Source organism: Anoplopoma fimbria, chromosome 14 (assembly GCF_027596085.1).
Source record: "Anoplopoma fimbria isolate UVic2021 breed Golden Eagle Sablefish chromosome 14, Afim_UVic_2022, whole genome shotgun sequence".
Classification (NCBI taxonomy): domain Eukaryota; kingdom Metazoa; phylum Chordata; class Actinopteri; order Perciformes; family Anoplopomatidae; genus Anoplopoma; species Anoplopoma fimbria.
The window spans coordinates 10,839,247-10,852,508 of record NC_072462.1 but is presented as its reverse complement, the minus strand read 5'-3'; the positions used below and the strand labels follow the sequence as shown (position 1 = coordinate 10,852,508).

The window sequence follows — 13,262 nt, the reverse complement described above, 5'->3', positions numbered from 1 at the left end:
GATGACAATTCTCCAGACAAACATTTTCTGATGGGAGAACTTCTTGTGACAGTGTTCATAGTGATTCCGGGGCCTGGACTTCGAGGCGGAGTGATCACTCACTGCTTTCTTCTCCCACACACCTCTCTGTTTCAATACCCCCCCCTCCAGTGACGTCACGGGCTCGGGGTTAAAGAGGTCTGATGCAACCATGAACACTGGAGGGAGGACCTTGGGTAGTGGAAGAGGCCATCGTGGCGGAAGTTTTGAATTGTTTTCTGTTGTTTTTTTACTCTGTTTTTGATCAATTAAAACACTTTGACTTTGGATTTTTGGACACAGGGACTTAGTATAGTATTAATAGTTATAGGACTGGGTAATGGGGAACAGTGGGTAGAGGGATATCAACCAACAGCCTTCAGGTCCATGTCTACATGTAGGTCTGGATATTTTTACAGATCCCTACAAACTCTAGTCGGATGGCAGGGAGGGAGACAGACGGAGACAGCAACACCATGGAGAGTGATGAGAGGAGGGAGAGTGATGAGAGGAGGGAGAGTGAGTGGGAAGAGGCGACGAAAGGGAGTAGATCCATGAGGACAAGAAGCATAGAGAAAGAAAAAGGAAGTTGATCCTATAAAACTGACAAAGAAAACATTAGATGGCAAGTTGGAGAGAAGTTCTCCCAAATACAGTGTAAGAGAGTAAATGACACCTGAAGGGTTTTAATTGCAAGGAATTTGTGCAATGTGGCTGTGGTCTGCAAATCACATATAATAGTGTTTGCTTATTGCAAGGCAAGTAAAAATCAGTTTAGGAGTACCCACTGGACTATTTACAGAACAAGAACAGAACAGAACAGAAAAAATGACTTTGAAGTAGAATATAACTAGGAGGAGTCAGTAAAGCAACATTAATGACGCCGGCTGCCATAAAAGCTCAAAGAAGAAGAACTCTGGGGGAAATATGCAGTGTCGTTTTGTGTCTGAGCAGAAGTTATTACAATAACTCCCAGCTGTCTGTATAGTTTGATTCACAGTGGCAGAGGAAAGTCTGCTCATTAATTTGCTAAAAGGAAAAGCGGTGCTCAATATACATATTTAATAATTATATGTAAGTAAGGGACTAATAAACCTCACAGGACTGACTGACAGACTGCAGCCTACAGCTCTATTGACAGTAGTGACGCAGGCCAGTGTCACTTTAAAAACCTTCTTCATCTTCTTCGGTGGTGTTTTTAACGGCAGCTTGCATCCTACACATCTCATTACTGCCCTCTTCCGGTTCCAGTCGTGTTCTATGTTGTCCCGGCTACTAAACTTCCCCCAACAGCCCCGTTACTCGCAAGAAGCTTTTAGAAACCTCTGGACCCAACATTACATTATGTCATTTCCCTAACTGATCTGGGAGCGTGCATCCCTGAATGCTGCACGTGTGACATCCAGCAGATACAATGTCCCGGTACTTTCGGTTCAACTCGTTAACAGACTCGCTCGGTTCGGTGAAGTTGAGTCCAGACGCGTCCGAAGCTCCTGAAGCTCCCGAAAGTCCGCAACATGTAACGTGAAGGCTTTCTGTGGCTGCCAACTATGAATATGACGAATCGCCAGGTTTTATATCGTGTTTGTGTTTGGGTTTGGGCGGAACCACAGGAACTAAACTGATCCCAGACCAGCTAAGCTAACTCGGTTAGCTTTACCCGGGATACTTGAATTTTCAGTTTTGAACGACAGTCAGTGGGGGACGGGATATCCATTAAAAAGGAGATATTTCAGAGTAAACATGTAAGTGTATTATTTTCGTTTGGTGCAGACTCGCGGGTCTGTTCGACCGTTTGAATCGTGTTCACGTGTTTACCCTCGCATTGCTGGTACGTTTAATTGTACTGTCAGCTGCACAGAAGGTCGTCACTTGAGTTAGCTAACGCTAGTTTACTTTAGCTCACTGTCTATGTAGCATTAACTCACGATCACGTTTGAGATTCTGTCCCGTTCGGTAAGACGGCACAAACACTGTAGCGTCGTTTAGCAACACCCAACCACCGTGACGTACGTTTCTGATTCATTTCGGAAAGTAGCGCTAACTTATATTTGTGTTTTGTATGTTGTTTAGCTAACTGTTAGCTAAATATAGCTGTTTGCTTTATTTAAGTCAAGGCAAGCAAACGGGCCAAAGTGACTTCACGACACACTGACTCCTATTCTGAGGTATTGTCACTTAGGTTTGAGATGGCTTGGATTGAGATCTGTATGTGTCAGACTTTCTCTCTGATCAGATTTGGAATGTCATTTGCAGGAACACACATTTTTAAATTGTTATCCAAAAGTTGTGACCCCATGGACCTGTTGATAGGATCACTACTGTGGCCACACGTTTTGCTGTGTTTGGCCACAGAGAAATGCTGCTTGTGTGGAAAAAGATCTATACACAGCCATACATGGATTATGGATCTTAAACACATTCTTCTTAACATTCCTCTCCAACATTACTACATCTTTTTTTTTCTCTGTGATTTATGACATCATAATGTACTTTTGTTGTTTTAGTCAGCATGGAGTCCAGCGGCTTGGTCGGTGACTGTCTGTCTCCTGAGTCGACGGTGACCTCCCTGCTGTCCAGCTCAGGTCACCTGAGGAGCAGCCTGCTGGCTCCTGAACACAACACCACCTTCAGATACAGAGACAAGGTACGCTCTGCTTCTACTGTTTCTACTGGGGGTCAGTTTCCTACAGCAGTAATGGAGCTATGTGGAGGAAATCTGCCCGCCTCTATCCTCTGTCCGGTCATCCGAGCCAATTTGATAGTTGTTCAAATTGGTTCAGACAATAGATTGTAGATGGATGTTCTGAACAGGGTTTTTAGAAAAATAAATTAGCATGTCTTTAAAGCTCGAGGAGGGTGTTACCATTAAATGTCTGTTCATTTTCTGAATAATTTCAGTGCTTAAAATTAAAAGCCCTGTAGCTGCTTCACAGTAAAAGCCTGCTAGTCGTCTTTCTTATGTCTGTAATAAAACTCAAGGAAAGGTGTTTGCAGAAAAGATTTAAATGTGGCTGGGCTTACTAAAATAAATCACTCATGCTTATTGATTGATTGCAGAACTATGACTCAGCTTCGGCGGCGTTGGACGCCTACATCACAGACTTTGAGAGGAATCGGCAGGACAGTGTGTTGTTGACTGGAAGGCTGGTTCTACCTCACAGTCCTCCCTGCACACCGAGCAGACCCAGAGTGAGCACGCTCAGAAACAAAGATGGTAGGTCACCACATTCATCAAGTATACATGTTTGTCTTATGGCAGTGTGTGTCAGTTGACTTTATGTGTTTTTCCTTCCCATAGTTCTCAGGGAGCGTTTGACCGACAGGGAGCTGGACTTCCTGAACCTCCCCGTCAGCTCTCTCCATCACCGTGGCAACCGAGATAGACTCTCCATGACAACAGACGAGCTGCTGTACATCCCTAACGACGGCTCGATGCCTGTCACTCACACCTCCGCCTTTATCCAAGGTCTCTTAACGCATCGCCCTCAACTCTTTCCTCCACAAAAGTTTTTAAATGCACCGCCCACACCTTTGCCTTTATCAAATGTTGGCATTTGTCTGTGTTTCAGATATAGTTTAGTCAAATGGTAAATGAGTTGATAGAATAAATTGATTAGTTGCAGTTTTTGTGTCAGTCTGCGTATCTCAGTTCTTCTGACCCGTCTCGTCTGCTGATCAGGTCTCCTGTCCAAGTCCGGATCCTCAGAGCCGTGCTTCTCCTCCTCCAGACCAACACACAGAACCTGGGACAGACTCGGCAGCAGCCATGGCACCACCCAGCTGAACCACCACCCCCACCACCTTCATCCAACCAGGATGCCGAGGAGTTCCAGGTTCAAGCTGCTGGCACTTATCTGTCCAATTTTGGATGTTTTCTAAAAGATGTCTTTTTCTGTCCTGTAAAAGGTCTACGTCACTTCTGACCCTTCATTACTTTCTCCTGCTCTCCAGGTGCAGAGAAAGACCAGGGGCGGCCATGTTGAATCCACATGTTGACGTCTCCTCAGTCAGCTGCCATAGGGTGACTATCTTTCACATTCTTATTTTTGCTTTTGGATTTAATTCTAAGTAGAACGTATGTAGAATGTCTTTGTACCCGGTTTCTGTCTGCAGCAGTCTGCACACAGAGCAGTGAGGTCAGAGTGGGCGGAGCCGTCTTCATTCCTCCACCTCCCTCACTGGTTCACCAGTAACAAGCCTGACATGGACTGTTCTGGGATCACCAGCGTGCCGGACCTAAAGTACCCAGCCTGGATCCAACGCTGTGATCTTAGCGAGACGCCAACGCCCACAGAGTCAGAGCTGTGGGATGACCTCGGTACAGCACCCACTACGCGGCACTAACACCTACAGGGTCCACGTTTCAGTTACCCCCCACAACAAGCATTGCACGTCCCTCAGTGTTACTGAACCCACTTTGCACTACCTAATCACTGCTTAATCTTATTGGCAAATATGAGAGGACAAGAGTTTGAAAAATGGTAGAGATGCTTTCAGGATGAAGATACTGATAGATGACACGTACGCTTAAATTAAACTTTTAATTCACAGTTTTAGGTGATTGAATTAGATATTTATTGTCACTGTTGAAAAGCCTCTGAAAGCATTTAGAGCATCATGGAACACTAACTGTCACTGTATTAAAATTCAGACTAATGAATTACCAGCTTACACAGTAGATGACAGCCGAATGTCTTTCTCCTTCGTCAGTCTTTCCAGAACCAAACATTTTTATGATTGGATTAACAGTATTTATCTGCTCTAATGTAAGCTGCAATTTTTTGCATGTCCAGATATGTAACTTACTACCAACAGTAATAACTGAGCGTTACTTCCAAGGCCAAAGATGTGGTTTTAGGTTACATAAGACAAGCCCATCTGCTTTGGTGTGTCCACACTTTTTAGAAGCTGTTTTCAGAATTTAGCTAACCCTTTTGTCCAGATTGAATGTTGAAATGAGACTGTATTTTTTTTTTTTTTTTTTTCATAACTGATTTAAAATCCATCTGGATCCTTTTTTCTTTAGAGAAACTTTACAATATTTGGGCCATTGATGTAGCAGCAAACCACTATTTGTTATGTAAAGATATAGAGGAGTAATATCTACCTGAGAAGGAAGTCTCTCTCCCTCTGTGTGTGTTGTAATCAGAGCTTCTCCTTGCTTTGTTTACATAGCCGGGCCAACTGCAGATGCCTTTTAGTCTTGTGTTCCCCCATAGTAACCTTGTATTTGAACCAAAACTCTACTACAGGATGATATCCCTATATCTCCAGCAGGTAGCAGCACCGAGGCACTATTGTATTTTTTCTTTCTTTATTTTTGTAAAATGATCAGTCTTTTATAATACTTATTTGGGCTATTACCATGTTCAACTTAAACAAACAATATATTACTTTTTTTCTTTTCCTGTTTAGCCCCAAAACATTTAAACTTAACTTTTCATGAACTATGTTCAACTAAACTAGTCATCAAAGTCCTTCAGGTACCTTTGAGGGCTTCTCTCTTGCTGAGTAGTCTCGTACAACACCCCTCAAAGTCTAACCACATTCACTGGATTATGTGGAACAAAATTGCACTAGAATCAACACTTAAACATGTCAAAATACACTTTTCTCGTGTAGTGTTAAAAGTGAAACGTACGGCTGGAAAATACAAATGGTATGTAAACTAAACCGCATTAGTCTCATTTTTTTAGCTCAATAATTTCTGTAGCCATGAAGTGCATAAAGATTCTCAGTTTTATTCGAGTCAACTGGAAACACTTAAATCAGCCGGAGAGCTTTAGTTTAATTAGTTACCTAGCTGCATTAGCGAGAGGATTATCTAGGTTAATTTTAGGAAAATCATGGAATTTATTTTATTCAGTTTACAATGATAATGGTGGCAGAATTAAGATTCTATGGAAGCATAATGCATTCACAACAAAGATCAGCTGTTTTTCTGAATTAACAAAAAACCTAAAAATCTCCCAAATACTGGATTAAACTAAACGGGTGGGAATGTTTTCTTCCATGTAATCCAGCCCTCAAGTAAATGAGAACTCCTCTCTGGAATTTTATGTATTTTAGTATTCATTTTTCCCCATGAAAGCTCCTCTCATAATAATCCGATTATAACAAAAACAATATTTAAAAGATGGCCTATAATTATAGAGAAGAAGAAGTCACATAATTATAATGGGTTTTGGTTTCGCTCTTCCAGGTGTTCTTCCGCCTGCAGCTTCCAGAGGCGGAGCTCCGTCGTGGGTAGCAGAGCTGGAGGATGGTGATCCCGATCGGACACCGTCACAGGTGAGAGAACCGAGAGAAACTTTCGATACGATCAGCATCTCACGTTGTCTGATAAACTGTATCCGACAAGAAAAAGGATTGCAGAATGGTCCATACCCAGTTCTGTTTTGTGATTGTGTGTTTGTGTTTTATCAGGCTGACAGTCAGCAGACTCTCAGAGATCTCAGGCTTCAGTTTGCTGAACAGATTTCTCTACTCGCTGCAGAGAGACACAGCTCTGACGTCATGGAAACTCTGTTCAGGGGTAAGAAGACAAACTGAGATAAAACTGTCTCAGAAGTGTGTTTATAGACACGCGGTTCTCAATCTTTTTTTCAATAATATTCCACCTTTGAAATATTTTTTCAGCCAAGAACCCCCTAACCATCATTTTTAGAAGAAAAAAAATGTCTGTTCAGCAACTGTCGGTTTACAAAAAGGAAATAGAAATATTAAATATAACAAGAGTTTATCAAACTTGCATTAACATTTTTAATGGAATTTATGAACTTATAATTATTTTAGGAATGCATGACTTTTTTTTAAATTAACGTTTGGAAAAAAATCTCACGTACCCCCTGAAGTACTCCAAAGTACCCCTAGGGTTACTAGTACTCCATATTAAGAAAACCCAGTTAAAGACCAATAATGACGTTTTTTCTGTTTATGTCCCTCCTCCCGTCAGACAACAGGCTTGAGTCTCTGATCCAGAAGGCCGATCAGGTGTTGAACAGTCTGTCTCACAGTTCTGGAGAAGCAGACGGTCCTGCAGATCCAGGTGACAAAGAAACCAGTGTCAGATTTAACACTGATGTTATTATTATGATATAAACAAATATAAATCAGTGTTGCCATGGGAAACAGCATCAGTCCTTAGAGAAACAACTGTGCTTGTTGTCTATCTCCGCTTAACCTGATATGTCTCTTTGCAGCGTTAACATTTTTAGAAAAGCTGCTCATTTCTTTCATGTTCTCTTAGAAGCAAACACAACAATAAACACAGTTCAAGAGCAGCATAGTGAGCAACAAGTTAAGAGTAAGTGAACACTTCTGCTTCACATTTAAAACCTTCTAGCTGCAGGTAATCTGAGGAAGCAAAGATACATCATTGTGTGGCTTTCACTGTGAAGCAGCTAGCTTGATTCTTATATTGTCATATCATCATGAGACGGTAAGCAGTTTACGATAATCGGAGAGAAGATATGAAGAGAGAAAGGCTTGACTTGCAACAAAAGGTCTCTGTCCAGAGTCCAAATTTAGGTGTTGCTGTTGTTCAGGCCAGAACATCCCCGAAGCTTGATTCACAGCTCTGCATTAAAGAAATAGTTAACTACTGAGATGTCCATTTGTATATTATTTATTCACCCTGTGTTATCTTGAAATCCTTTTACAAACTCTCCCACATCTCATGCAGCATCATCCAGGTCTCATTCATCCAGTAGTATGTGCACTCCTCCACAAACACATGTATCTTCGCTAAAACCTTACCATTTTCAAACACTGCCACATAACCAGTCATGCTTGTGCAGGCGTGATACACGTCCTGTTTATGCAGAAGTTTATGGCGATGCATGTGTTTGGGAAGTAGTGAGCACACGGACGGATAAATGAGACTGCGAAAGTTTGTAAACAGACGTTTTGATGTAGCTTTGCTACGGAGATACCGCACGGAGATCGCAAAAGCTATGATTGGCCAGTTTGAGCTGCTTGTGTTTGCTCCTTCATCTTTCTGATGAGAAAGTCTAAGTGATCTCATCAATTTCAGTCAAACACAGATCTAGCAATAGAAGCTATTTCCCCCCCCAAAATAAAACGTCCATTTTCACTTAATATTCAAGGGAATGACAGAATGTAAACACTGCATTACTGTGAAGCAGCTGAGGGCAAGATGAACTCACAGATGTGTGTCTTGTCGCTTGATGCAGGTTTTTCTTAACGTGACAATTATTGTGATCCGCCACAATCGGAGAGACGGAAACAGTGAAATCTTTATCTCGTATCACCAAAACTGCATCAGAGAGGTTGATCACATATTTTGTCCACATAATGCTGCCTTTTTCTTTTGAATAACTGTTGTTGTTGTTGTTGTAGTCAGTCCTACTGATTGTGTCGAAGAAGCTGTCAGTCCTGTGAACACTGAGGAGCTGCTGCTCTGTTCTCCCTCACACCGTTGTCCCTTCGCTTGGTAACAGTTATTCACACTTCCTTTATTCTTAGTTCTGACTCGCTGTGACTGAACTACACACTGTAATGATATGGGATTGTACGTTGTACCTGCAGGGACTCAGCGGCAGCATCAGGGAGCATCACAGAGGCTCTGACCCACAGAGGAGCTCAGGTGGGTGTGAGGCTGATCCACTGCAGCCACTTCACTGTTAACTTTCCTATACTCTGTACACGTGGTTCCCATGACACATGCAAGTCCAAATGATACTCAAGGATCACAGCGCCCCCCCTTCTGTTTCCCCCAGACTCGGGACTCCGGTCTCCACGGAAACAGCAAATTTAGGCAGCCCGGTCCAGTGGAGGCTCTGAAGCAGATGCTGTTCAGGCTGCAGGCGGTGGAGGCGGAGCTTCAGCGACAACAACAGGCACCGGTAGCTTCAACACTCACTGATGGGCTGCAGACGGAGGAGGCTCCAGTGAAGCAGGTGTGAACACTCTCACTCTGCAGCACTCACCAGAGTAAAACAAATGCTAAAGGGGTTACGTCATCCATTCATCATTCACACAGAGTTACTGAGCACACTTTGTACCTGAAAACTAAATAAAACACACGTGGGAAAGCTGAGTAGTCACTGATTTGCCAGTAATTGACGCTGCTACATTTTCAGATCTAAGTCAATGAGTTAAGAGTTAATTTGACTATTGGAACAGTTCAAAGAAGAAGTTTTGGCGAGTTTTATTTTGTTTCTATGGAGTTTGAGTGATGTGTGTTTTACGATTCTCTGCTGCTCAAACCCATCATCCGCTGAAACTACAGGGGGGCTCCGCGCCACACACACAAACGCCTTTTAACCGGCACCTCAGATAGTGGAATTGACAAGTGAAATAGTTGCATTACCTCTCAGATTTTTAACTCTTCACACATGAAATAACAACACTTGCATCAGAATGTTGTTTGTTGATTTCAGCTCAGCCTTCGACACAATCCCCCCCCATGAAACGGATTAGTAAACTAAGCACTCTGGGCTTGAGTACCTCACTCTGCAACGGGTTATTAGACTTCCTTAAAAATAGACCCCAGGTAAGACTGATTGAACACCGGAGCCCCCCAGGGCCGTGTGCTCGGCCCCCTCCTATTGTCAATTTGCAGATGACAATACCGTCATCAATGAGACTTCATATAGAGAAGAAATCTTACAGAGAGGTGCTCAGAGAACAACCTACTGCTCAACGCCAGCAAAAACCAAGGAGCTGATTGATAATTTTAGAAAAAAGGAAGTAAAGAAGCACACCCCTGTCTACATCAGTGGAGCTGAGGTGTGGAGCAAGTTAACAGCATGACAAACAACCTGACATGGTCATCAAACATATCCCTGTTTGAAGAAAGCTCATAAAAGGCTGTATCTCTTTAGGAAACGTAAGAAGGCTGAATTCCCGTCCCAAGTTCTTGTCAACTTTTACAGAGGAGCAACAGAAAGCATCCTGACTGGAAACATTACAAACTGGTATGGGATGATCACGGCAAAGGACAGGAGGGCTCTCCAGCGGGTGATTAAAACCACCCATAACCTCATTGGTACCCATCAACTGAGCATCCGTGATACTGGTGACAAGAGGAGCCTGAGAAGAGCTCAAAGGATATTAAAAGACAAAACCCACCCAGCCACAACCTGTTCACCCTGCTGCCGTCTGGAAAGAGATACAGAAGTATCAGCTGCCAAACCACCAGACTTCACAACAGCTTCTTTTTCCTCTCCCTGTGAGACTCCTTAATTCATGTGTACTACTCTCTGTGCTACATCATAAAAAAAGAAATATTTATAATTTTTTGTTGTATTTCTTGCTTGTGTAGCGTAAAGGGACAGCTACTTGCATTTCTTTGTCAACCATGAGTTGTAGAGTGACAGTAAGCGGACCTTGTAACCTTGTATTGTTAAATATTCTGTGCTGTATGTAGACGATGTTAACAAGTCTCAGGTCACATGGAGTTGTGTTTGTGTTCGTGTTCCAGAGGCCTGAAGGTGAAGCGGAGCTGGAGAGTTTTTCTGGTGGGCCGTCACTACAGAGGTAACTGACACTGAACACATCAGGCATCTGATTTCTCACATCAGGATTAACGACTCAGTAACTGTTGTGTTGTCCCCATCGGAAGCCCTGAGATGAAGATGTAGTTAGTAACTGAGCTGTCCACACAAACACAGCTGTGAGTTGAGAGCAATATTTTCGATAACCATTTCCCTCCTCAGAGCTATGCATCACCTGAGCCGTCTGAAGGAGCTGGTGGAAGTACCCAGAGAGAAACACACGGAGGAAGAGGAGGGGAAGGACGAAGACGAGGGACACTACTCCTCTTCTTCTGCTGACGGACTCATATGCACTCAGCAGAAACCCTCCTGAAGCTAACAGCCTGTTCACCAGAACAAGGGACTTCCTGTCAGTGTCTCTGTCCGTCGCTGCTCTCACTTCTCGTTACTGTGTCCTCTCCTCTTGTTACTGTGTCCTGTCCTCTTGTTACTGTGTCCTGTCCTCTTGTTACTGTGTCCTGTCCTCTTGTTACTGTGTCCTCTCCTCTTGTTACTGTGTCCTGTCCTCTTGTTACTGTGTCCTGTCCTCTTGTTACTGTGTCCTGTCCTCTTGTTACTGTGTCCTGTCCTCTTGTTACTGTGTCCTGTCCTCTTGTTACTGTGTCCTGTCCTCTTGTTACTGTGTCCTCTCCTCTTGTTACTGTGTCATGCCAACAGATGATTCTGGATGAAGTCTGCTCCAGATATGTATTTTAAAGGAAAATGTGCAATATATTTGGACACTAACACAGTGCAGAGACCAAATCAGACTTTGGGAAATCCATGAAATGTGCGTGGAAGTTAGTATTGAAGTGTTACATTAAAGGAGCAGTCTGACCTTTTTGGAAATCCTCTTGTTAGACATGGGATGGTTTAAATAGCTAAGTTGCTAACATCTATTAACAAAAAAAGATTCAACATGGAAATCGAGTAATGACGTGTTATTTGTTCACTCTTTATGGATCTAGGACCCAGCTTCCAGACTCTATGCTAGTGATTCCTCTGTGTTCAGTACAGAGATTCGACCTGGACACAGAGGGGAAGCTATTACTGGAGGTTTTTATCTTAATCTTGACTAGGCTGCTCTCCAAATTTTGGATGGGAATGAAGCTCTGCAGTGTCTCAGCAATGTTAAGGAGAGTCACATCTCGATCAGATAGAGAAAATGACGTGACACAAAATATCTACATCTTTCTACACACTGCATTCATCTGTTGAAAAACTAAGAGTGTCAACTTGATATGTGAATGTGCCAATCTGAATGGGGGATATAATGTTTAGTTGTCCGTTTCTGCACTGACAATGTCATTTTAATGATAAATATTTCTATTCATAGCCAGGCTAACTGCTAGACTCTGGAGAAAACATTGTCACAATGCTGGCTAGAAGCAAACATATGTTAGCATGCTGTCAACCAAACATGCAAAATAGTAAATTCAGCTAACTTCCTAAACATCAGCATGATAAAATACTAATGTTAACGTGTAAAGTGTAACTGTAGCCATATTAACATGCTAACATTAGCATTTTTAACATTGTAAAGCTAAATGTTACATGTTAATGTTAGCATGTTGCCATGCTAAGAGCTAAATGTTACAAGCTTAACATCAGCATGTTAACTACTAAGGTACACATAAGTTACCACAATAGAAAGCTCTGATGTAATGAGCAGGCTTAGTTAAATGGAATAAAACACATTTTTATTCATATTTGATAAGTGCTGCCTAGTTTAAACAAAATTCACAAGCAGTGATTTTATATAAAAAAAATAGCTGTTTTATACCTTTTTATTGTATTTGCACAAAGTTAGCAAGTGCAGCTTTAGTCCAGTTGTAACCTGATGAATGTTGAACCAGGTGAGACATTGAAGAGCTGAGTCAGAGATGTCCTTAATGTCCACTGTATGATACAAATCATGCTGCGTTCACATTGTGTGGGAGTAACCATTTTCTCATTTTAAAAGCTGTCCTTCTCAATTATAATTACGTGTGGCAAAAAAAAAAAAATCTGAAAGCTTAGATATGTCCAATTTGGAGCTTAATACAGAAATCGTTATTGTAAACATTGGAATCTTTCCCATCTCTACCATCCATCCCATACGATGTGAACACAACATTAAAACTTGATTTTGGGAACAAACCTGACCTCAGGACGAACTCAACCAGTTAATGAATTGACTCAGTATGATTTGGATGGGTAACAGAAAATCAGATCATTGATCCAAATAGTATTTTATAATCACTTTTTTTTTCTCTCAGAAACAGAATGTCAGTGTTTTCTCTCTTCACAATCTGAACCATTAAAGTGCCAAATCAGCGTCCAGACAGACAGTTGACCTGGACATGAAAAGATATGTTTTATAACTGTATGATCTGTTTTAATGGTTAGACTCTAAGTGCTTTTATTTCCATGTGATGTATCCAGCCGGTCTGTCTGAGATGGTTGTCCTCAGTTCACATTAAAACGTCTTTGTTCACTTCCTTCATGGTGTAAGCTCATTTTTGATTTGTATAAGAAGCATTCCTCTTTAACGGCTTCTTTAGAAACATTCCAAAACAAATAATATATATATATATATATATCCATACCTCAATGAAGCGTGGTGAAAGTAATGTATAGAATTAGTGGGATGCCAAAGAGCACATGTTTTTTTAAAAGAATGTCCCTGTCCCTGAGTGCGTAGAATGAGTCAAGCTCCAAAAAAACTATTCTACACTTTTAACTTCCCTCCAGCATCTTTTT

General features: G+C 41.9%; 1 protein-coding gene across 5 annotated transcripts; it reads left to right on the top strand.

Moving 5' to 3' along the window:
* The first annotated feature begins 1,245 nt into the window (after positions 1-1,245).
* c14h18orf54 (chromosome 14 C18orf54 homolog) lies at positions 1,246-13,003 on the top strand. Of its 5 annotated transcripts, none has more exons than XM_054612867.1 (15): positions 1,246-1,537; positions 2,526-2,665; positions 3,079-3,235; positions 3,320-3,487; positions 3,701-3,854; positions 3,973-4,042; positions 4,135-4,339; positions 6,224-6,312; positions 6,448-6,556; positions 6,977-7,069; positions 8,383-8,476; positions 8,572-8,629; positions 8,763-8,942; positions 10,469-10,524; positions 10,704-13,003. In XM_054612867.1, the coding sequence occupies exons 2-15, from the start codon at positions 2,531-2,533 to the stop codon at positions 10,852-10,854; spliced, it is 1,719 nt and encodes a 572-aa protein (XP_054468842.1). In that variant the 5' UTR covers positions 1,246-1,537; positions 2,526-2,530; the 3' UTR covers positions 10,855-13,003. The 5 variants fall into 5 exon arrangements, with proteins under 5 accessions (XP_054468842.1, XP_054468845.1, XP_054468841.1 ...); XM_054612870.1 differs by having other exon boundaries at positions 1,246-1,763; positions 4,138-4,339; XM_054612866.1 differs by having other exon boundaries at positions 1,246-1,763.
* Positions 13,004-13,262: the final 259 nt, after the last annotated feature.

Excerpts from the sequence above, each read along its gene's own strand:
- c14h18orf54 (XM_054612867.1), top strand. The coding sequence starts at position 2,531 with ATGGAGTCCAGCGGCTTGGTCGGTGACTGTCTGTCTCCTGAGTCGACG. Across the intron at positions 2,666-3,078 it reads CCTTCAGATACAGAGACAAG|AACTATGACTCAGCTTCGGC; the intron begins GTACGCTCTGCT and ends GATTGATTGCAG. Across the intron at positions 3,236-3,319 it reads CACGCTCAGAAACAAAGATG|TTCTCAGGGAGCGTTTGACC; the intron begins GTAGGTCACCAC and ends TCCTTCCCATAG.